This window comes from Varroa destructor, unplaced genomic scaffold (genome assembly GCF_002443255.2).
Source record: "Varroa destructor unplaced genomic scaffold, Vdes_3.0 BEIS01000003.1, whole genome shotgun sequence".
Taxonomy (NCBI): Eukaryota; Metazoa; Arthropoda; class Arachnida; order Mesostigmata; family Varroidae; genus Varroa; species Varroa destructor.
Window position 1 is genome coordinate 54,905,101 of NW_019211456.1, and position 25,154 is coordinate 54,930,254.

Below are 25,154 nucleotides of genomic sequence, written 5' to 3' on the forward strand. Positions count from 1 at the left end.
TAGGGGTGGTTCCGTACTAATCAGTGTTTGCTTCCCCATAGTCAGCCAAATCCCGGTTAAGTCTTCCCACAACCCCTCAGACAAGCAATTTAATTCGCCTCATAACGCAATATGACATAGTCCTTTAATGGTAGAATTTCAAAGCCTTTCTTTTTCGCCCTTTGGATTTTTCACAAGTTGTTATCTATCTTACAGCGCGCTTTTACACTTCTCTGTTGGTACTTAAAGCTTATGAAATGATAGTGCTGTGCTGTTGCTTGCCCTGAAGTTGTTTTCCGACGCACCAATGGATATACCTACGATAAATTTACCCACATCACTTTAAAACTGTTATGCGCATTCTCTAGAATAAAGCAGGCTTGCTGTAGTCATTTAAAAGCAATAGATGAGCTGTAGCTTCAAGGGTGCGCAAAAACGTGACCCGGTAAAGTGAGTAGCTGACTTCTGTTTGAAAACGGTTCTGTACAACACTAGCGTAAACATGGAAACTAATAAGAAATTCTGTGAAGTGTTTAGGCTTGAAAATGACATTGGGAACTTTTGCATGATGAGGACTACGCTGATGAACGATTTGTGTGATATGACTATTGTGCCACCGATTTATGAAAAATCAGAACTTATTTATGAAAACATTTCGATTGTCGGAACTGGCGTTAGTTACCACGAGTAGGTATGGTGTTGTACGTGAATGTGCTCACCGAATGTCAACACGATCAAGGTACTTTCATGGGTAAATCTTACATCTCTTTGTGTTCTCTCGGCAAAACGGAAGTCTGATCTGTTACGTGATTTGATATATTCACGACTTATTCCCTTGCTGGCCTGTATTGGCCTTCGGGCTAACGCACCTTCAGCAAGTCTTGACCCGAAATACTAAAAAGCAAAGCGCGTTGACCGTGATGCCTACCTTAACACTTGAGAATCTGTTTTAATTGATTAATTTCGATTCCACTGAGCAAATAATTGCTATCAGCTTAATTCAACGCACGCCGAGTGCGTAGTGAAAACTAAAAATATCTCCGTACCATTTTAAGCTGAACTGTGAGGTATTGTCTGACGAAGAATATACAGAAGACCGACGCCACGTCGCGACTGATAGCCCCGTTGCACAATTTACGTTTCTAAATACATCTTCACGTCAAAGTAAAAATATACTGTAGCAGGGGCGTAGTACGTATAAAACGGCCAAAAATGTCTAAAAATATTTTCGCTTATTATGTGCAGAAAATAACCACGATTGCTTTACTGATATCATATAGCATAGACAATTCTACATCCATGGGATGGTATAGGAGTTTCTAGTATTACAAATGCACATTGAACCAGCTTTAAGGTGATGATTACAGACGCCATCAATAAAGTATATCAAACAATTATAAATGTTAGCTATGAAAACTTATAACCTTATAAGGTGTTGGATTTTCGTTCCAGCTGAAACTCTACAACTAATATAATAGAAGCTGTTTCCACCGCATTCGATTTCTAGCGACAGTATTGATAGCTGGACACATTTGCCTTTGTAAATTATCTACACTATCTATTATAGGTACTTTGAAGATATTCCTGACCGGCGAAATATCGATAGCGCACAACGTAAGATGACGAAACTGAGATGGCAAAGATATATATAGGGAACGTTTAGTTACCGAAAAGTTCGTTTATTTCAAATTATGACATGTGGCGATAATGATGAATACCTTAAAGTAGCACTAGCGCAAGAAAAGCCGATATGACCTGAAATCGCTAGCTTTGTAGTAGGTGTCTCCCAAACTGCAGTAAACGAATGTGGCGTCCACACTTTGTTCAGTAGAGAGATAGGTCCTAACAATAAGCGTTATTCGTATATTTCGAGACTTTTCAATATCAGGTTATCGGCCAGTCTTTTCGGTTTGGTGAGAAAATTTCGATGGCGAAATAGTTTGTTGAGATCAAGCCAGCGAAGTAACTCGCGATACTGGACGTCGAAAGGGAATAATAGCCGGTCACTGAGAGTTGCGGCCATTTTTTCTTTCTCGGAAATATGCGTGTCTGATTTTTCGCATGTTGAGTTAGAGCCTAGACAAACGGTAATCGTTTCTGATGATGCCTCTATCGCACATAAAGTTTATTCACAACAAAGACAGCGCTTTGAAGTTTGCAACTTTTTTCTATTACAGTATGTGCAAGTAAATCTAATACATATAATTTAAGAGCTATCATACTGTTACCGACCAGGAACTCAATTAAAGTGAAAAATTTAATACAAAATATTCAACAAAAAGAAAGGCCTAATAGTAATAATGGTTATGATGATTTAATACATTCTCTCGTTTTTATCTTATTGAGCTGAAAATAGAAGCTGTACGTTTTCTGCAGACTCCTTGCGATAGCAACTGCTTTAGGTGTTTTTTTTCCTACCTACCGCTTTGAAAGTCACACGCTTTGTCAGCTTTTTAATAAATGCCACTTAATCTACAGTGTACAATATATACGGAACAGTTACCTCCCATACTGAGAATTTGCTTTAAACCACTACGGTGTAGTTAGGCCTTCTCTTTTGATCTGGTACTAAATTACTCGCCACAAGTGTTTGTGGATGTTTCTGTTTTGCACGTAGTCGCATTTTCCTCCATATGTTTCACTCCCACGCCCCGAAAGCTGCGGCGGTTTCAACGGCCCACATGACGATGCGCCCTACCTCAACGAGGAAACCCATGCGAAAAGAATTGGGGTCTAGCACGGCATCAAGCTGTGGAGAAGAATAGCTCTGAATCGGCCACTATTAAAACAGCCACCTTGGAGGGCCTTTTGTTATTTTAACTTTACAGCTGTAAGTACCGAGGGTATGTTGTCCCGCATACGTTTTTAGAATGCTGGGATCTATCTGTTGTCTTAGCCTCAAAAGGAGCTTCGTCTTTCGCCTTATTCATGCCTAGATGGACCTTCTTTGTAGATGTAACGGGTTGTCTAAATTCGAAAAGACACATTGTGTAAAAAATTGAGATAAATGCTATAGCTGCTGTCTTCTCTCTCTGGCTCTACTTCTGTCTGTTCTGGTAATTTTGCTTTCTCCTTTTTAATGTTTGCGAAATCGGCGTTAAGCACTCCGTTTAAAATAATAAGCTTGGTTATCAGTTAGGAATTCTGTAGCTGAATAGACTCGCAATGAAAACTGAGGCCATTCTAACTATATTTTCAGTTGCATAGTATGAGTCGTCTAATGAAAATACATCTGTGTCAATACATATCAATAGATGCTCCAAAAATTTCCGACGTCATGAATCAATTTGTCTGAGCCTTGGAAGTATTTTGGTTAGAGTATCGTTCAGCTGGCCGCTCCGGTAAACGCTCCCGATAATGCCTAAAGTTAGCATTTCTTTTTCGTGACGTGAAGACAGGCTAAGTGCATTTATTTCAAAACGCATCTTTCCTAGATCATGAGAGTACTATAAATTGACTCTACTTAGATATTAAATTTGAAGTACCAACGTTAAGAAAGGCCAGGCTCAACATGTCACACTGTTGTCTGTCATAAACTCAAGAAAGAAGGACCTTGTGCCTCTGCACCCGGTGACGAAAGGCCCGCAAATGCTTTCTTTCTTACTTCTTCAAACAAGACGAGGTTGAGATAAATATGTCAAATACGTTTCGAGAATCAAGTTTGCTAATACTCAGAATGGTTTTCTAGCTGTCCTAAGGTTCAACTATTAATTGCCATATTAACCTTGTAGTAACTCAATCAAGACAAACGTTTTTCCAAGTGCATGAATGATCTTAGCGATTAATTTACATATATTGAGTTTGTATTCTATTGGTCCTATTGTGCAGTCTTCTTTCAACGCCGTCAAATGCACACTTAGAAAATTTGTCAAGAAAAATGAAAGTAGGATATTGTCTTTAAAAACTTACCAGGTTCTTGTAGAGGCTTCTCTATTCATAGCTAGGAGGCGCCGAAAGCTTAACCTATTGTGTTATGAAGCCGAGACAAGGAACAAATGTTCAAACTGGAACTAAACCGGGAAGAGACTTGGCAGATTATATGTTACAAATACGTTTCATATTATAGATGTATAATATAAGCAAAAGTTGCATTCAAAAAGAAAACCAGATTGTGTTTTTTGCTATTAAAAGTATCGGTTTGAGTTGAGTCTCGAAGCCTTTCTAAGTTTTATATTCCTTTCGTAGAAGCAGGGATGTATCTATTTCTCAATCGTTTTTCTATTTTCTCGTTTACTGGTATCAAGCAAGTGCGGAAGAATACGGCTTATCAAGCGCAACATATGTCATTTTTGGCTAGCTTTCTTTCTGCTTGAGTCTTCCTTTCATTCTTTACCTTCATTCTTATTATCCTTGAAAATTCCAGAATGGTGGTATTGCATATTCGAAAAAAAACCAAGTGATTTTGCCTTTGCTCGCGCAGAAACCGTATATACATGCATTTGACCAAATCCTAGAAAAAGTCTCGTAAACCACTTCCTAATATTACATTTAACTACAGAATTTACGAAAGCGGAGTTTCACCCAGCCCACGGCAAAAGCCGAATTGCGCTTATAAATAGTGTTGATGCAAAGAACATGTTTTCTATTTGCTTCTGTTCATCTTATAGGCATTATATAAGTTTAGTAATACAAGGACCTACCTGCTGATTAATCCAGTGGCAACTTTATTGTTCGTTACGTTTAGTGGTAGTCGAGCGAATCGAATTCTGTGAACAGGCTAAAATAGACGGCTGATAATGAGTGGCGCTGGTGCTATACTCGAGGACCTCATTGTCCGCTTTTCTGCAAGCATCACTACAAGGCTTCCCTTAACTTGCCTCGATCAGACTAATGCCCAAAGCTAGTCGCCACCCCGAAGGCAGCCTTCGACTTGCGTATCGAATTGGCGAAGCCGTGATTCATGACCCAAATAACGCTTGAGGCCATCGGCAAGGCGTGGACACAGTTCTAGGATAAGTCGTCCAACATATCTTCAGAGAAGGTGCCTCCAGGAGCAATAAAGTACTATGTACGCAGAAGACGAAGGCTTTCATTAAAAGAAAACTTTCGTACTTTCATTAAAAGAAAAGCGTATTCTGGTGGGTACATTGAAACACACGTACAGCTTCAAAGCTTTCCCAGGGTACATTTAAAAAAACATTTCAGAGTGAGAATTTCCTCAGTTGCCCCATTGGGGCTTGTGGTCCAGATTTTCAAGCACTCGTGTGGCTTTCTTATGCGTGTCGGGTCCCAGAAACGTCGAGCAGGAACAAACTACGTCAATATGCCGAGCCGCTAGAGATTTCTGAAAATGTGCTGACTGGCAGAGTCCGCTTATCTTTCTCTCGATGGATGGCCTCTCGGGCTCGGCGCAAGGTTGACGGCACCACGGCTGCCACGTAAGGCTTCTAACGGGCCGACAGACCAATTTCCTCGGATAGCCCGACAAATTCACTTATACCTACTTCACCCGACACACGATACTGAAGGCAGCTCACCTTCAATCATCGACCGGCCGCGGTGGATCGATTTCACAGAGAGGCAGGTCATAAAAGACGAAATCTAAGCCATGCTGCACAGTGGCATCGTCAAATCCTCGTCCAGACCATGGTCCTCTTCAATTTCGCTCGTGAAGGGAGAAAATTGAACGGTGCACATTCGAGTTGACTGTCACGAAGCAGCACGTGTACCCGTTTTCATACATCGACAATACTGTTGATTTCTTAGCTGTCATGCTGTTCAGTTTCGTCAACACACTTGCGATATTGAGAAGATACAGATGGCTCTCGTCTTTTTTAACCGTGTTAGTGCGGTCCTGGATAAGGCGACATGCAGCACATCGCTGCATTTAGTGGACTATCTTAAAGCATATTAGCATATTTGTCGAGCACTTACGCTGCAAGGATCTGCTCGAGCGCATGGTTCGAATGTTCACAGATAGGCTAGACTCCTTAATCACAGAGCGTCACAGTTTATTCCGAAAGGCGTTTTTGTCCAGTGCGTTTGCCAGCGAATGCCTAGGAACGATGCTCCCTAAACTACTTTTCGGTTACGGGTTACGCTGTTCGGAGGACTCTCCGAGTGTTGGGAGGGGGGATAACAGCGGGATAAACAGTACCAGATAGAAGTGCAGTCCGAGCGTAGAAAATCCACCTTGTAAGAGTTTGTGGTGCGCGGCGGGGCTGATCGAACAAGTTACCCAAAAGCTGCTCAAGAAGTTGCAATAGGTTACCATACACTTTTTACTACTGCTATCGTAAGCCGAACGGTTTCACATAGCTATCAGATTATTATATCCCGATGTCGGTCAGTTCACCCTGAGCGTGGAAAATAAACCGCGATATATTAAGAAACATAGCTTGTTAGTACGGTCCAACATGACAAAAATACTTAACATTTGGTATATTGGATTGTCGAAAAAGTATTGAGTATTTATCCAATCGACTTTAAAGTCAAATCCTTCAGGTAATATCGTATCGAGTCAGCGTTTGTGTCATTTGATAGTGCCTTCAAAATTCGCATTATCCTACAATTTTACTACGATGAATGCACGAATTCTGCCTGGGCCATAAAGAAATGTGTGCTTTGTCAAGATGCGGTATCAAAAGAAACGGCCCAAAGACGGTTCTGTCGTCTTCGTTGTGAAAATCTTGATGTTGCCCGTATTGGTTACAAAAAAAATTGATCACATTTTGCAAAGTTTAGCAAGGCCAATATGTAAACAGTCGTGATATAGCCAATGAATCAAGCATCTACCATCAAACAATTTTAAACTATTTAAAGCAAACTTCTTTTTCATATGTAGAACTCTTCCAAAACACAACCATATTTTTCACAGCGGTTGGTCACCGGTAGTTAAAAGTGAATCTATTTGACAACATTGCGCAAATAATGATGTGCTCCACAATCTTTGGCACAGCTCAGATAGCACCAAAAGGGGTGATGCTATGCGTTTGGTAGGATTTTGTATTATGAACTGCTGCCGCCTAGAAAAGGGGTTGAGTTAAGGTTTTACTGTAGCTTTAATAAAAAACATTTACTATTCATTTAAATCTAAGTATCATAGGATGCTTAATTCCAGTAAGTATCCAAATTATTTCACTATCTCTTAAAAATATATTAATTAGAGGCTATATTAGCTTTTACTTTGAAAAAATATTTAGACCATATAATCGCAGCTGCTGGCACAGATTTCTCCAATAAATTTAAATTAGATCTCATTATTCTTCATAACATCAAAATTTACCTTTTGCTTTAAGTTCTTAGAGACTTTATCAGATTACAATAAGCTATTGAAAAAAATAGGAACTATTTAACGGAAAAAACGTGGTCTTTCACAATGAGAATAGCCGACCATATACGTCGTTAGCTACCAAGAAAAATTTGAGAAGACTTGGGTAAGAAATTTTAATGCGTCCACCGTATAGCCCAGGTTTTGCACCATGAGACTATCGTATGTTTCGATTTCCGCAGAACTTCTTTCATTATGTTGATTGAGTTTTAGCAAAGAATGAAAAAATCATCTGCCACAATTTTTCACCTATAAACCGAAGAAATTCCACAATAATGGGATTGTTATTACCAAAAAATAACAGATAGTCATCGATCAAAGTGTCGCATAATTAGTTTGCCAATATGATTTTAAAATATAACAAAAAGAGAACATTTACGTCAATGTTGGTTTAAAAACGGTTAATACTTTTCCGATAACCCACATTACTGATATGCTGCGTAACTCCGCCATGCTGCACACTTGTGTGCTTCGACATACGATTTGGGGCCACCCGCGCTCCTAGCTGGTTTTTCTGGAGAGATGTCTGTCTGTTGTAGCGACATTGCCCCATCATCGTATGAACATTTACTCTATCTTAATCGATGAAATGGATGCGTCAACAAGCGCATGGCTACCGCGGAAATGAAAGCCAGGGTCCAGAATTTGTAAGACCCCAAACTGACCCTAAGTGAAAATGGCTAGTATTAGACTGTCGTCCAAAACACCGACACTAACCATCTGGCTCACGTCTTGGGAACTTGCGTCGAATACGTAATGCAAAACAGTGAAAGACGGTGGTAGACTCACGACTGCTCTCAACTAAAATCCAGTTCCCGACGAGATTGAGAACTAGCTTATCTATGACTAAACGACATATTTAATGGGCATCTAAAGCAGACGTTAACCTCGTTGAACTACGTTGTTCACTTACCTCTTTACGATGGAACTGCCCCCATTGTATGGAGGGGCCATCTATCCTAAAGGGTAAAAAGCTGTGAAAACGTCTCATGGTTTTGGTTCTGGAGAAGAATCAGTCGTCTTTCTACCTACCAAAGAATGGACCATCTACCTACAAAAGAATGGAGGACAGATTTGTTGTTGACAGGAATAGTTACTAGGCAATATTCCTGCAGCTCACCTTCTACAATATTTTTCTATTTCTCATTCAGCATTAGCTGCTCCTTACCAGCTTTAATTCATAGCTCAAAAGAGGTTGGTTATTCCCTTTCGAGGCCCAGTATTACCTGAAGGACAGGCAAGAGACACTCCTGACATTTTTCATACTGTATGCATTATATGTGAAAAAAAAAGTTGAAAACATTTCCTCAAAACTCTCAATTTGGAAGCTCTTAGTTTAACCTGAAAACACGAGTCATTTCTAAAAACTTAGTTTATATTTATTAGCTTCGTTCAGTTTTTTAAAAAGATTTAAGAGAATCTCACCCGCAAAACTTAACATCGTCCTGGCAAATTAAATTACGTTCCCGGAAAATTTCTACATCTGGTGGCATCTGATAACTTGAATATATAATGCAGAATAACATATATCCTTTGGACTTACGTTTGTGTCCGTCCTTCGACCATTGTACCTAATGTAAATAAATTACGGCAGGTTTTATCAAAAAAGTTAGAAAAGTTTGGGCTGATATGTCGTTCTAGGAGCAGTGGTATAATATACTTTTTACGGAGATGCACGCTGCCTCATTTAAAAATTTCCGGAGGATCGAGATGAGAGACCGATTAGTTTTACTTCGTTTAGAAATGGGAATGTGGCTTCATGTTACCTTTACAGGTCAAACTGGCAAAAAGCTTGTATGCTCTCTTGTGCAACCTTAAAGAACTGTTTCACCCAGCTGCGTCTCACCTTTTACAAATATAGGTACTGGCGCCCACCGTGGCCTAGAGTACAGGTTACTCGTGGATTATCAATATGTTAGTTAGGACGCTACGCGGCTTTGCGTACGCGAAAGGCAACCCGTTTGCATCAAAATAAAAACCTGGTTCTGTATGGTACCGGATACGGACAACACGATAGGCTAATTATGTTTTAACGTATTCACTGTTACTTACTATGTAATTTAATTATTTATGTCAGTTACACGTGGTCGCTTTAGCAGGGAAAAATACGTTTTAAGGAAATGACGCCTTTCAAGATTTGTTCGTCTCCTGTCTACTCGTATACAAAATATTCGGTGGCCCAGGAACCCCACTTGCTTGCTTGCGAATATCACAGATTGTCTGTGTAAAACGCCTAGAGTTCGAGAAGCTAACAACTACTTTTTAAAGGGTAATCAATGCCTTATGATTACGTGTGGGGAATATTATCAGACTGTGAATGCAAGCAATGGGATGAATTGTGTAGCGATTAGAAAATAATAATTGTAACGTATATTTTACTTTACATTACCGTCCTTATATGAATTGAATCAGTTAGATGTCCCATCAACTTTTGCTGGTTGACAAGTTTTTTTCAGAGCCAACTTCTTAAGTATACACTTAAATAGGCACCCGTCAAGCGATGCACATTCTAAGTTATCAGATGCTGTTCTTCAGAGCTCTAAATTTTCCTTGGAGCCAAGAAATAACTCTCCCTCTTACATTGCACTCTTTTGTGCTCATAAATGGCTCAAGTAAACAGTGTGTTCCAGGTTATGGTAACCAAATTGAATGTACAATAAAACTTCAAAAGTTATTTACTCCACACTATGAACACCTTTATGTAACCTTGGATTACTAGGAAGTTCGTCATTTTATAAATAAATTACATTCAAATCAGACTGAAGTTCTGAATGGTATGCAGATAATTTTGCATTAATTAATGGTAATAGATCAGAACGTGCCAATCACCAATATCGCATTTTAGTCGAGATTGCTATGACTCTTTGATAATAGTCAGCAATAAGTACTTCCAGCTAAATCCTAGTTTTTCACTACAGTATCAGCAAGGTATGAATAGCGAGTATGGTGGTGTGGTAATCAATTAATTAATTAAGACTGATTATATAGGGAGGTTCTTCTCAGGTTTTTTAAATAAGATGATGAACTTCGTTCAGCTTCAAGTTTAATGACTTAAGAAACAAAGCATATATTTAAAAATAGATAATTTTTAAGTAGCGCTTTCTGAGGATAACACTATTACGGAACCGGCTTTTGGCAAAACAAGAAAACCGCAGTAACCAGGGCTATATCAGGTATATTATAGCAATTCCAAAAAACCTCCATCTCTATTTATTTACGATTAATGGTATGACCTCATAAAAATACCCAATCGTTGCAGTAGTTAATGATCTGCATATAAATAAGCTTGAATGGCCATATTGCTCAAGCAGCAATAATTTAAAATAATTAAATTGCTAAACCGCTCCTAGAAGTTCTTCTGGTTGCCTGGTCTGGAAATGCCTGTACTATAAATGACGAACACTCTAAAATTTTTCCGAATCATTGTTAGGCGTCTAGTTTGTGCTGAAATAACTAAAAATAATTGAAAATTTATTTTCAGTCTTGATTTTTGCAACACGGTTCCAATCGATAATGAAATTTATCAATATAGCTAAGCAGTCGCTTGTTTAGGATACCAAATACACGTTTTTCATTACCATTTAGTTATAGATTCTTCACGTACATGTTTAATTGCTAATTAGAAAACACTGAAAGCAATTGTGTATCATTACAGCTTTATAATTTTATGGCTGTCCTTTAAGATTAAAAAAATGGGATAGGTTTTTATGTCATGTCTAAAATTACATAGTTCAGGAAGGTGCGTGTAGTCAAGATACTTCCGCTACTTAAATGAAAATATCTTCCAACTAATTACTGTAAAAGTTATTGAAACTTGCTTCGCTTATTGACAAGGAAGCTTGACCTGCTTTTAGAATCGAAATATTAATGCTGTAAAATTGTTTAGATTAAATTTTCCTAGCAACACCAGTCAGTGGTCAGCTACTGTATAACGACTGTAATGATAAAAATGGAATTTGGTATTTTGTTTTCTTGCTTGATTCGTTGATAATTAATAAGCACACAGTGGGATCCCGTAGTTTAATATATAAATGTCATGTTACGAAGATAATAAAACGTACGGAAATAATTATTTTACCTGTGGTATTGCTTTTTTTCTTACTTTTATCGAATTTCAGTTTGTTGACTGGAGATTTCCATATAAGAGTCTATAAATTCTGTTTGTGTACATAAGGCACGCGAACTTGTCAGAAGACAACCGCGTTTTTGTGACCCTAGATTCGTGACTACGAATATTTTGACGCGCTTTTTTGTACCTGCCAAATCTACGACTCAACGGACACATATTGTGAGGGTTTCTGACAGACGAGCCTGGAAAACAAGACCCGCAACGGAATACCCGTCTATATAATTGAAGCTGCAACATCCCCAAGAGGTTTACTTCAACTCAATCTGCGCTTTTTCACCCCTTTCGAAAACAATGTCATACAAGACTAGGATGGGACTTCTATTGACTGGAGAAAATAAAAAGTCAGACTGGAAATGTCTTTGAACAAATTTCAACATGGCTCAGGCAATTGAAATTGTCAGTTTTATCCGAGGTGCAAAGTGACATCATAAATCTATGGCTTCAATTATGCTAAGCCTCTATAAGAAGATATACATCTAAAGACGGGGCTAGTAGACATATAATTATCCGTTTATTTAAAAAAAAATGATAATAATAAAAAAGCAAAGAGCACTGTTACATTGCAGGATTTTTCCTCAACGGTTCAAAGTTTCAACAACTTAATTTCTAGTGGAACTTAGACTAACTACCTCTAATTAAGTAATCTCTATCTTTTGCTTGCCCAACACTGTTTTAGCAAGTCAATTCTAAAGCTAATAGTATCAAACACCAATTCAGATATATCCAGCCTAATATATGTCTAAAACTGCTCGCGGAATCCGTACCATATTTTCTGAAAAAAATACAGTGAGTGCTGTTTGGAACTGACTTTTAAGATTTATACAATGACAGTGCAATACGAGTTGAATAGTAGCTAATCAAAACATTGAAGACAGTCTTAGATTGGCCAGTTGGTCAATGTCTAAAGTCCTCTTAACACACATAAGCACAGACGAATGAATAAAATGAATGCTAGTGAAATAAGAACAAATGATAGACTGCGTTCTGAATTCGCCCCAAACGTTTAGCCCTCCCTACTTCAATTATTACTACGTAGTGACAGTTGCGCTGTAACACACTTGCATAAATTTACCCATTGTTAGTTAAGGATAGTGTTGTAGTCACCCAGTAGGTGTCCAGATGCCCTCGTTAGGTGTAGGAAAACCCGCTTATCTTTTTCAAGCATGCCATTTTTAAAGTCGTTTAGTGCACAGCTTAAGATGGCTCAGCGAAAAATCGTCCGACCAGTTACGTTTGGATCATTCTACTAGTCTTACACGGCATGCTTATGATAACAACATATATATTTTATGAACTTTATGATAGTTACAGCTGCTTATTGACCATGCAGGACGTGCCAACGTCCTCAACGGATTTGAATGTACTAAAAACAACGAGATGGATCTAGTCCTATTTTCATGCTTCTTTCTTGCATTATGTGAGCGCAATTTATCTTCAAATTTATCTTCTACGAGAGGAAACGAATATAAACATATTATATAGCAAATTAAACACCTTAGGAAGGCTAGACGAGGTGTTCTAGCTGGTAACTGGAAGCGTTTAATAGGCGGCTGCTGCATGACTAGCGGCAGTGTCCTTAGAACGCGTCGACGACTGCAACATCGCTTCGCGACCACGAACCGCTCTATTGTGCCCATCGTCCATACATTATTGCGCCCAAGATGACTCGTCTTTTGAAACAAATTCGTTTAATGAAAGTTCGAACCTTTAGTGTATTTACATTTGAACTACTATATTACGTGAAATTCCTGTGCTTGTATGTCGTAAGACATACACATGCTCGCCACAGGTGTAATCATGTGTCAAATTTTATGGGTCCTATTTAAATTAGAACAACCAATCTGCTCCCTATTGAAGTTTTTTGCGTTTATTATTTCTGGAAAGATTTGCATTCAAGGCACTAAAGTGGGGTTTAAATAAAGCCACAAGGTTACTTAAGGTGTTCGATTATACAAGTTCTCTATTATTTGTAAAGCACCAGTATTTCATAAAAGTTTTTAAGCATTTAGTGTCTACACTGAGCTTCGAAGGTCATGCCTTTTGTAGGTAAATGTTAATGCTTATTTAAACATCTGGATTACGTACATATGCCCCTTCTAAGTATAGAAAACATGGGGAAAATAATACCTTCACAAAGGTTCGCACATTGCGTTCGGGTAACTAGATTAGGAATTACATCAACACTTATCAGAAATTACCTATTAGACTCTAAATAGAAACGGTTTTCAATGTTAAACTTACGAAATTTAAAATATTGGCTGCGAGGCACATAACTACCCACATACAACAATACAATCGTGCGATACTTGAAAAGGCATGTTCCTCGCCTTGATGTTAATTGTATTTATTGTATTAAATATTACAAAAAATAAAATAATTATTAGTGGATATTTCTTCAGTACAATATTAAGTGCGCAGCTCATCCCTTAGTTTGTGTGTGCGGAATAAAAACCTGTTTTACGAGATTTAGAAGAACGGAACGGGGAGACAATTTTTTATTTTTTTCGTTGAATCGTGTATAAATGGAAGCTCTGCTTGGGATATTAACGAATAAGGTCTGAAATAAACAATGATCATTTCACATATTGAGCTTGTACCGTGTTAAGATAGAAAGGCAAGCCTCCTACTTGTGGTGAGTCTGTTCTCTGATTTTACAGCTTTGTAGCGTGGTAACAATTTCTAATAATATACTTATAGCGATAGACTAAAACGACATTTTAGGTCCTTACAGACGGATTAAAAGGCATGTCGTAGGTGGTAATATTAGGATACTTATGCTTGTAACCATAGCTTTTGATTGCTTGGGTCGTGAAGAGCATAGTTTACAATAATTGCACTGAGTAAATTGCTGATACACGCTCAAGCGAACCGAATCGGGTGAACGATTTGGAGTAGTGCCTGAACTTGTCATGAAATCTAAAAGCATTGAGTACTGTGTCAGGCCAGGTCTCCTTCGCTATTCCTAACAAAGCTTTTGTTGTTTTTTAGAAAAGACAAAGTTTCTTTTTTTAACCCGAAAGAGCTGTTTTGTTAACCTGAATACTTTTCTTCTTTCTTGTGTTGAGATTTCTAAATTATCGCCTAGTCTTGTCTGGTTTAGCCAGATTATTCGTACGTCCAAAGCTCACTTAGTAAATTCACATTGATCTATTTGCGAGGCCCCAAAGCCTCCCTATCGATTTCTGTAATTTGCCTACAGAATTTCCTTTCCATCGTTACTTTCGTATCGCGCAATTTTATGCGTACAGGCATAGGAAGGTTGGTTTACTACGAGGATCGCAAAATGATTTCTCCGGTTTTTTGTCTCTGCTGTTCCACAATCATTTTTGGCCTTGGTATTTCAATTTTTGTGTCATCCATTGAGTATTAACCGATTATACAAAATATTCCTCCGTCTGCTACCATTTTGGTCCCTATATCATGGTCGTTCGGTTTATGAACCAACCAGAACCGCGTCAACCCGATACGCTCCAGATAAGCCAACACACTCTGATATTTTTGACTATACAAAATTCTTTATGCAATTCCCCATGCCGATACGAAATAGTTGATTTTGTTTGCCACACCTTACAATCAACAAAAAAGTAAACAGACAATCTTTTACTTTTACTGGTATTTATTTTCTTTTTATATTTTATTTGTGCGCTCAGTGCACCCCAATATGTTGTTGTTATCACTTTTTAAAATATATGCGCAGTTTATCTATATAAAGTACGAATATGAACTAAAGATATGCTTCTGACTCCTATTTATATACTAATTTATGCATGCTAAGGGTTTCGTTTTCTTTGAAAGATGAATTACTAAATTATCTATAGCCAGGTTGATCTCTGAGATCTTTATCGATATTGTATACGGATCTAGGACGCAATACACAGAAGTTCTTCAACACAAACTTCTTTTTTCAAAGGGGTCGTGTATGTGGAATGCGTATATAACACACGACCTGTGTGAATAAAAAAAAATTGTTTACCTATGAAAAAAACAATTGGAGATAAGCTGAAGTCAATGTTTTCAACCTTGAGTTATAAGTTGCTGCTAATAACCAAGTAATAAATAACTAAAAGGGGTTAGAGAGGTTAGTTGAATATACAGGTGGTTATAGTACAAAGGAAACACATTAATTGCATTTAGTTACTCTTCATATAAACGTCAAATCTTTCGATTTTTTGTTAATTAAGGTGTGTTTAAGTTTTTTTTATTAGACGGAAACTTCTTATATATGTACCGGAGGTCAATAATTATTATTATGGGTGGTAAAAAGGCATTTGCAGAGATGAATATAGAAATCCGCAGGTAAACATCAGAAAAAAGTTTTTCACACTCTCAATACACCTTAAGGACCTGACTACTCTTGTAATGTAAGCAGGGGAATCCAGAATTACTTTTGCAATTGCACTTATTAAACTCTTTTCTTTCAAATAGAAGGAAAATACTTTTTACAAACGTACCGCAGAAAGGGAAATGCTTGCAGTTTCGTTCCAAAGCTTCCGCCTGCTGAGTCGGGCTTAAAGCAAGTGTAACATACCCACCTACTAGATGGTAGTTAATCTACCCGCGATGGTAACTATCATGACTAAATACAAAGTTTACCAAAGAAATCCCATAGTTACACTGTGTATTCCCACCATGGACCCGTATACGCTTAGTTTTACTTTTGGATTGGTGGTCGCATTCACTAGATTACAACAAGAATATTGTACATCAAAAGACGAATCATGGCTCGACAAGCTGGGTAACAATGTATTGTCCTATCCTAAAACCATGTTCATAAACATCCCGAAATCTATATTTCGTCAGTTGGTTTTGCAGGGAATTGACGATAGTCTTCCTGAATTGAATACAAGTCAGGGCTCTTTCAGTTACGGGGCTACAATTCTGCATCGTCCTTTTCAGACCTTTCTTTGGTAACAGTACCATTACAGAGGGTGCTGAATTAAAAGACTGCATCCGCGCTATTTCAGTCAGTTTAGCTAAAGAAAGCGTTAGCTTGTTTATAGAAATATATAGATAGAATGGTAGTTCACTAGGAATAAATTTCATATAATGCGGGGGCTTGAGCACGAAACGTCTTGATTATTGTCTTTGTTGACATCGGTACCTCAGGAAGTCCTTTAATGGCAATCGAGTAACTGTATAATATCAAAAAACTACGTATTGGTACATAAAGCAAAGATTAATACTTAAGTAATTCTCAGGCTTTGTCCGACTGTCAATAATGATAACATAAAGATCTGTCTTGTTAGTGCTACCCTCGCTGGCATAACAAAAAAGACTTGGTGCCATTAAAGAAGTTATAATTTTTCAATACTGAGCAGTCCAGGTTACACGCCACAAAGCTTCTTCTCGAGCCTCTAGCCATTAAGCTGGGTAAAAAAACAAGTCTCATATTTTAAACGTAAGCATTGAAGTCATTTAAACGCCTATGGGTGAATAAATATATTACCGTGGTTACAAGATCCGCCAATGAAAGCTATATCGAAAATCAGGGTTTTGGTTTGGTAGCTCTCAGCCTAATCAACTTACGATCTATCTTTCGTAAATTGGTAAATCAACTTTGACAAAGTCATTGTAAGTTTACGTATGGTTTTCACTATCAGACAGGAAACCAGGAGAAGATGTACGCATTTACGGTATGATTCTTAATGAGTGTTAAATGCGTGAAATGCTGTCGTATTGTCAGCTGTTGCTGTAATCTGAATTAATGTTCGACATTTTGTTATAGGATTGCTTGTCGTATCTCAATTATATCTTACCTTTGGATAGCATTTTACTACGTTCACTTCGCCCATATGAGTGAATTAGCTTGCTTACGTAGTATGTTTAGCATAATAGATCTATTAATGTTTTACAGTAGAAAACAAATTTGTTTTTACTATAGTAAACTATGCTATCAATTTGCGATGTACTCATAACAATAGTTGACTTAAGCCTTCAATTTGTGTGGCCTCTACTGTACCTAGGTTAAGATCGTGTATAAAATTATTATGCCGCTATTGAACATCACTTTTAGCTAACCCATCTATCAATCTATATCATCAATATGATATAGGTGTTAGTAATGGCTTGACAATGTTTTCTCTGGATGAGTTATAGCAAATAGTAACTTCCGAGTATATACCTGTGCAATCGCGGAAATGTTCTGTCACAAATACAGACACTTGAGATAGAAGACCTTGAGATTCAATTTGAATTTTCCGTTTCAAAACAGCTGTCTAGCGTTGAATCGACTTTAGAGATTACTATGACACTTAAACCCTCAAACGAGTTACTATGATGATGGCTTTATTCAATGGGAGCAAAGGTGTTTTTCTATAGAATGCCATTAAGATGCCTGATGCTTGCCTACTACAATATACCTCATTGAAGTAAAAGTGCCTTTTGAAGTGACGGTATTCTTGTCATCTGTATCACTTGAAACATGGCGCTTGGCATAATGTTCTTTGATGACCCCTCAGACTGAGGGAGGAAAGAAATTACCCTTTGAATATCCCTCTAGTCTAGAGAGATCGCCTACATGCTTTAGTTCGTTTATTGCAATAACAGTATAAAAACTTAGTATCGGAAAGATTGAATTGAGACCTTTTTTAGTACATCACTTACTGTTTCCGCACGAGACACTAGATCAGGTAATTCAATAAGCTTGCTCAAGATACTTACTCAAATAAGTAGACCGTTAAGTTGAGCGGAATAATTTAGAACCCAATGACTTACTGTGTGATTTTACTTTTCCAATTTATTTTGAGTAAATTTCGGATTACCAGGTAGATTGGAGGACGCACGAGGTTCCCGTGAGTCCCTCAAGTAAATTTCGTAGTTCGTGTATTTATTCGCATTTGGAAACGCTTTCTTCATACTACATACATAAGAATGAAAGTCCTAATAAGAAATCAAGAATCTATCCTCTAAGGACGATTTATAGTTGGTAGTCACCAGCTCTAGCCAATTCAGTTTCAATGACTTAATTTCGATATTATGTACTATTGGGTTATCAAAAAAAAATATTGAGCGTTTTTATAGCTAGATAGCTTAGAAGTCGCATGACCCAGGTAATGTAACTCGCATTGGGTGGACGCTAACGTCACTTTAAATATGAGATTTGGTAGTGAAAGATGAGATAAACTTGTTGAAATGCCTTTATTCTGGCTTAAGCTTTGAGAACTTGAACAGTGAACTGCGAACGAGTGAAATTTTTGCAAAAAAATCACTATCCTTTACGATTTTATTAGGATCAAGTCGCAAATCCGGTCAAGCCTATGCAAAAGATTCGCCATTGAAAAACAGCCTGAAGATGGTTCTGTTGCCTTCGTTCTGTATATTTCAATGTGAAATGTCCAGAACGATAGAAATCAACCAATTATGAAATAAACTGGTACCGTTAATGCGAAAGTTGAGCAAGACGAAAATGTGAATAGCCATTACATTTCCAAGAAATTAAACGTTCATTGTTAAACAGATTAAAATCACTTAAAAAAACTCTATGTTTGAGTACCACACGAATTAACGCAAAATAATTTACTCGACCATGCTTTCATCTGCGAAACTCTATAGAAATGCAATGAAATGAAGTCACTACTGGAGCAGCTACTCACGGGTGATAAAAAGTGGATAAAAAGAAAATAACGTGCAATTAAAAAAAAATGTGCTTTACAATATTTGGCAAAGCCAAGATTGGCGCCAAAGAAGGTGGTGCTATGTGCGATTGGAAAGGAAGCTTGCGTTATGAGTTGTTGCCGTCTCGTAGAACGATTCATTCGGAGCTCTACTGTCGACATTTACCACGATTACAACAAGAAATTTTTCGCCAAAAAAATCTATCGAAACTAGTGAGAAGAAAAGGCGCTGTTTTCCACTATATTAATCAGGCCACATACATTTTCAGCTACCCGGCAAAAATTTAGTGAAGTTGATCGAAAAATTCTAAAGCATCCGCCATATACCATCCAACTAGTATCTGTTTCGATCCCTGCGAAGCTCCGTGATTATTATAGTATTTGAAATAAAGGGATACAGAAATCGCTTTTTACAGTTACAGAAGTTCACCAACGATAAGATTATAGTGTTATCAGCTAAATGGTAAAAACTCGTCAGTTAAAATGGCGCATATTTAGTTCAGTAAGATCATTTTAAAATATGGAGAATATTTGTTTCAACTTTGCTTAGAAACGCTCAGTATTTTCCGACAATTCAACACACAATAATTATAGACGCCTGGTTTTTTAAAATATTATACACTGAAAAATAATTCAACTCAAATTTACAATTTTAGAATTACGACATCGGGTGTTTATATATTGGACTGGGTCGGTGTTTTTCCATAATTGCTTCTAAATGTTGTGCTTGTTTTGCCATATTAGGTCTTCTACGGGCTGTTGTTCTACAGTTTTGCAAACACCTTTAAAACCAATTTGGTAGTTTAATATAACACATATAAAGTCCGCCCAATATAACATTGAGTAGTATTACATACGTGCTAAAAGCCGCGGCCTTGTCACATACTGAGCGGGTGGCGCTTGCAGCAGTATATGTGGTACAGCATTGACTAAACAGCGGCCATTTTTTACGTCATTGCATTTCTTAAGCAGATGAGATTTACTAACCTAACTTGACAGTCGGATGCAGTTAGCTCGGTACAGTTACTCTGATATTTTATTTGTAACTTTGTCAGATATAATTTATCTTGTGGCACATATTTTCGGTCTCGGTTCGTTAGCAATATTTTATGACTTAGTTGCATCGACCATCATCAACGACCATTTCATCACAATTGTTGCTTCTTGCAATTATCCCTCTTGAGGTAACCTGCTGTAGTAAGACTGACCATCTCCGAGTATCCCGTGTGCGGTAAAATGATCTTGAGTTATGTAACTTATAATAGGCCCATTATACTCTACTTTTGCATTTTTTTATAGTGTGTATTTCCCTATATTGAGAATTTTGAGAACAGCCACGATAACATAAATACCACAGCAATCTTATTTTCGAATTTTAACGTGTGTAAATTTGCCGTTTTTCGAAAAGGCTGACCAGCCAGTGTGATTGAGTATGAAGTATATTTACCAAACTATTTTACCTTTGTCTCACGCCGATCACCATCATCTCGCCAATAAAGACCGACATGATTGAGCTCCGTGTTTGTATATTTCTCTACTAATATTCATATAAACAGTGAATTAAAGTTTCATGAACGTTCTGTAAGAAATATGCAACTTTTTCGACGAGTCAGGCTGAATATGCATGTGTATATAGCAAGGTAAAGCAACGTTTGTGCTTGATCGGCCATGTGTCTCGACAGCAGTAATGTTGTTCAGTTAAAACTTTTTATATATCACTATTAAAGACCATACATGTCAATATATACAATTTAAGATTAGAACGTCACTTAACGCACTCTCACATAGCTTACTCGGTTCTCAGCATATACGTTCAACACGCAATGAACTTTTTGCCACGGTCGCTTCTACTTGTCATACTTTTGACACTTACACTCTTTCAGAACAACCAGCTCAAAAGGTCTTTCTCCATGAGCTAAGCTAGTATAAGCGCCAAAATCACCTATTTATTACCAGCTTGGGAAATCAACTCTCGAATGACTTGCATTACACACATAATAACTAAGTAGCTAGTAAGTGTGCTAAAATATAATAAGATACTGCGGTAAATGGAATGTGTTTTTAATATAATGACGTATTAACATAGTCAGGATGTCACTTAGGTCATAGTTACTTAATTATCTATCTGTGGTTAAAACATAACACATTCTCGGAGTGTAGGACATCCTACTGACATATAGCCGTACAAACGTACTGCTGAACGTACAAGTTATTACTCAAATATCTCCAAAATAAATGTTCTTGTTTCGTCATTCGCTTTCTTAGTATCTTCTTAAATTTTTGCTAAATCATTCAACTTAGCACAGAAATTTTGTGAGCTATCTTACCCGTTACATACCATTTGCCTCTAAGAGTTACTAGCTTTCGTTACATCATAAGTAATAAATTCGTGTTTGTTATTATAGTTTTTTTAGTTAAGGCCCACCTGTTTGTCCTTGTACAGTATCCTTATAGTACGCTGCGTAGTATTTTGACCAAACGATATTTTGTGTTACGTACAGTACAATGATTAATGCAAAACGTCTTTCGAAGACCCCTGAGCATAGCCTCCTCAAAGGTCTGATATGCGCACCTGGTTCTTTGCACTCTGATTGTTTCTGCATCTTCCTGGGTCGCTTTCACCCTTTAGAATGTAACGTTTCTGTAGGATTTGTATCTTTAGAGAATACCTATGTTAGTATTTTCATTGAGGCGCATGATTTCCCGTCTGTTAGAGATCACTCTTTCACCAGGAACCATACCGACTTGAAGGCTGGTGAGAAACATTCGATGAGCTTCACTGAACACTAACCTGAAGCATGTTAATTGCCTTTTGGGGTTCTTCCTGAACAAGCCGCTGATTAGAGTATATTCTTTCCACGCATCTACGAAAATTGTCTAGTCTTCGTTGCGATCTTTTTGCTAACTTACTAGCCTCAGAATATTGACGTCATCGCTACTTTTTTTATGGTGTGTTTTACGTTAAACATGGGCTGGGTTAATTTCCGCATAACTATGTTGTATTTTATCGTTTACGGTCCACAGTCTGGTTATCGATTATGGTCTGTGAACGTGCAGCAGAAATCAGCCGAAGATAACAGCGTTTTTTCTCAGTCGTGTTAAGGTGGATAAATTGCATATACATATGGGGATACGGTTTATCGGCCGTATGAATCGAGTCCATTTTTGAAAATTTGAGTTTAAGGATATCCGTAGAGCGAAATATGCATGCGAACTAATCGATATGATTCAATATTGGTCAAACCACAAATTTATCGGGTAATTCTTTGTATGTCCTCGTTGCTGCAGAATATAGAATTGCAAACCTCGGCCCATGCATAATCAGTTCAAATAACCGTGATGGAGCGTTTAAAGTCGAACATCATCCTGCCTTGAAGAGGTGGATGATTTTATCGCAGTCCAGGATATTTTCATTACAGTCAGTGGAATAATTATTCGCTTTTTCTCAGATTTCGAGGATTGAACCTAATCTGAATCTTTGAATGGATATCCACAAATGTATTGATACACGTGTTTCGGCGTCGACGCAGGCATGGCGAGTATGCTGTTTGATCTTCTTATGTGTAAGGGAATATTCACCACTCACTATTTAATGCTTAGGACTGTTGTCGATATATCAAGAATTTTCGTCTGCATTTGCCACCCAATTGTCCACCTTACGGTGCAGAATTGCATGTGTGAACCAGCGTATTCTTCGTATGACAATTGCATGCAGGTCCGAAGCTGAGATTTGAGCGGAAATTATTTCTCACGATACGAATTTTGTCAGAAAGAGTATCATATGCGGGTGTGGTAAACCATATCTGAAGTTCGATGGGGTAATTGGCTTCTTAAGGAGTGCTTGAATTTGATATTTCCATATGCAACTTTTCCTCAGCAGCTTCGGCATGACTTTGCATCTTTGACTCATTCTGAACCTCGAGCGCTGGAATCGGTGTGTGCTGCATGTCTCGCGCACTCCACACTCCGAAGTTTCTAATTATTAGCCCGTGCACATTTATGAGCCAATGTATGTGCCGCTCGAAAGGTGCTTGCGCAGTAGTGATGTCAAACACCTCAGTTACAGATGTCTCAGCATGGTTTTGGAACTTCATGTGCATTATTACCGTACCGGAAGTAGATACTCAGTTTGTTTCACAAGAATTTGTTTAGTTAATTTTTGCTTGCATTGTCGAAGATTGTAAATATAACAAACCTATTATTAAAGTTCTGTTAAATAATAATAATATAGGGAAAGGTGAAATTTATTTTAAATTGTAACACACTGGTATCAATGCTCGCTTGTGGTCAATGTCTAGCTCGGTAGCAGATATCGAAACCGCTATTAAACGTAGGCTTCCTTTGATAAAATCTCTATAGCAAACTATCAATAAGACCGGTTTTCTATGCTTATTGTGACACTATTTGTTTGCTGTCGACGGACGTGGATGACAGCGTGAATATATCTGCTAGCACTATAATAGAGGAACATCTAGGGGCAGGATGTTTAAACAGTCGAAAAATGTTAGTCAAAACTAAACAATGATTACTGGTAAAGATAATCATTTTTTGTATACTAGTGTACTGTTAAATCTTTTTTCACACTGACACATCAAAAATTAGATTTGTTTCCGGGTCTATATTTCAAAACGCAAAAAAAAACAAATGGAAAAACTACAAAGGGCAATCTGGGTTCAAATATAAAATAGCCTTGACGTTCTCCGAATTTAACGTTTCAGAAATGACTTAATAGTTTCAATTTTTTCAATCCATATTAGTAGGCGAGTTAAAGTAGACAACGCAGTAGTCCACCAAAGATCTCTTTAATACTTGTTGAGCTTTACATAGCGTTGAAGCTAAGTTATATATAATATCAGAAATTCTGAAATAAATTATTTCGGATACAATAGAGATCTATTTCTATAGATACTGTTTTCATACATGTCTGTTAATTTCTTATACCATTTGAATATGTACTAAATTGACTCAACTTCTTATGGCCACGCTTGTGTGTATAGCCATAATAAGAGTTCTGTTAAAAGTCCGGGCGATGTTTTCAGCGCTGTACTACGAGAGCACTGGAAATCTATTTGCATAGGAACATCTAAGGTCCTTCTTTCTCCATCGATTTTTCATGATAAATATTTTAAGCGAGGTCCTCTCCATTTATAAATGTGTTGTATTCAAAGCTGGCGAAAGTCCATTGACACTGTCATGATACGATGAGTTGGTTCGGCAGAATACCCTTGGCAAAATGATGAGCTCTCACCTGCACGTTGTTTATTGTTACCAACTTTGCACAGCTATCGTTCACAGCAAGCTATGCAAATCGAATGTAAAAAAACGTGGTATTTGTCGAATTGAGCGCATACGTTCTGTTGGCGCACGTAAATACGCAGAATGGGATTTGTAGGGTTTTCCCCATAAATTGCGGGAGTACTGTGCGTAATAAAATCCGATAACGCTCGTTACCAGTTGTAAATGCTTAACGCTGCGTCCCGATTTTCAAGGAAGTTAGGATATTACTTTTCCGATAAAAAGTTGTTCTGCAGTACCAAAGTTTGGTCGCACCTGACTTGCTGTCGGATATAAGTTAGCTTGTCGAATCTCCATCATTTATCCATTAATAGATGAGCGTACTCATAGCGTCCACGGTTTTTCAAGACGTGGCGTATAGAAAGATATAATCTTCCACCGCTGAGGAAATATGATCATACGAGCGGTTTTTAAAGTATTAAAAATTCAAAACGGAATCGAAAATTTTCTTGGTATTACTTGAATATTACGTGGTTTTCAAATCCATTTCACTACACACTAGTAAGATCCAGTACTTTTATCTCAGTGTTAGTAATTAACATTAGAGCCTAGAAGGGTCTATCCACTTCATGATGTGTGTCGGGATAGCCAAGTTCTAAGAAACCATTCGATTAATGCAGCAGTACGTATTGAAGTATACAGCGATACCTGTACACTGATTTTTGCCGAAAGTAACATTAGACCACTCATCACAGTGTTCTGTATTCGTGTATAGAATGTCAATGACAACTATAATAATAGACGATGTTGAGGCGCTCTTTTCGCTGAAACTGTTTTCAACAATATATGTGAAAAAGGCTACCATCTATCATAGTAGAGAAAATGCGGTTCACGCAAAACCACTTGTAAAGCTTATCTCGCAAAAGGT

At 37.6% G+C, this 25,154-nt stretch overlaps 1 protein-coding gene and 1 long non-coding RNA gene across 4 annotated transcripts in view; one reads left to right on the forward strand and one right to left on the reverse strand.

The window, feature by feature from the left end:
- Positions 1-12,272, forward strand: part of Gpb5 (Glycoprotein hormone beta 5) — a 40,173-nt gene extending 27,901 nt beyond the window's left edge. Inside the window, 3 exon segments of the mRNA XM_086982190.1 lie at positions 11,368-11,392; positions 11,395-11,463; positions 11,466-12,272. Of these exon segments, the coding sequence (XP_086838316.1) occupies positions 11,368-11,392; positions 11,395-11,463; positions 11,466-11,551 (180 nt within the window). The 3' untranslated portion in view covers positions 11,552-12,272.
- The window catches only part of LOC111248004 (uncharacterized), a 113,110-nt gene that overhangs the window by 58,655 nt on the left and 29,301 nt on the right, over positions 1-25,154 (reverse strand). The window lies entirely within an intron of this gene.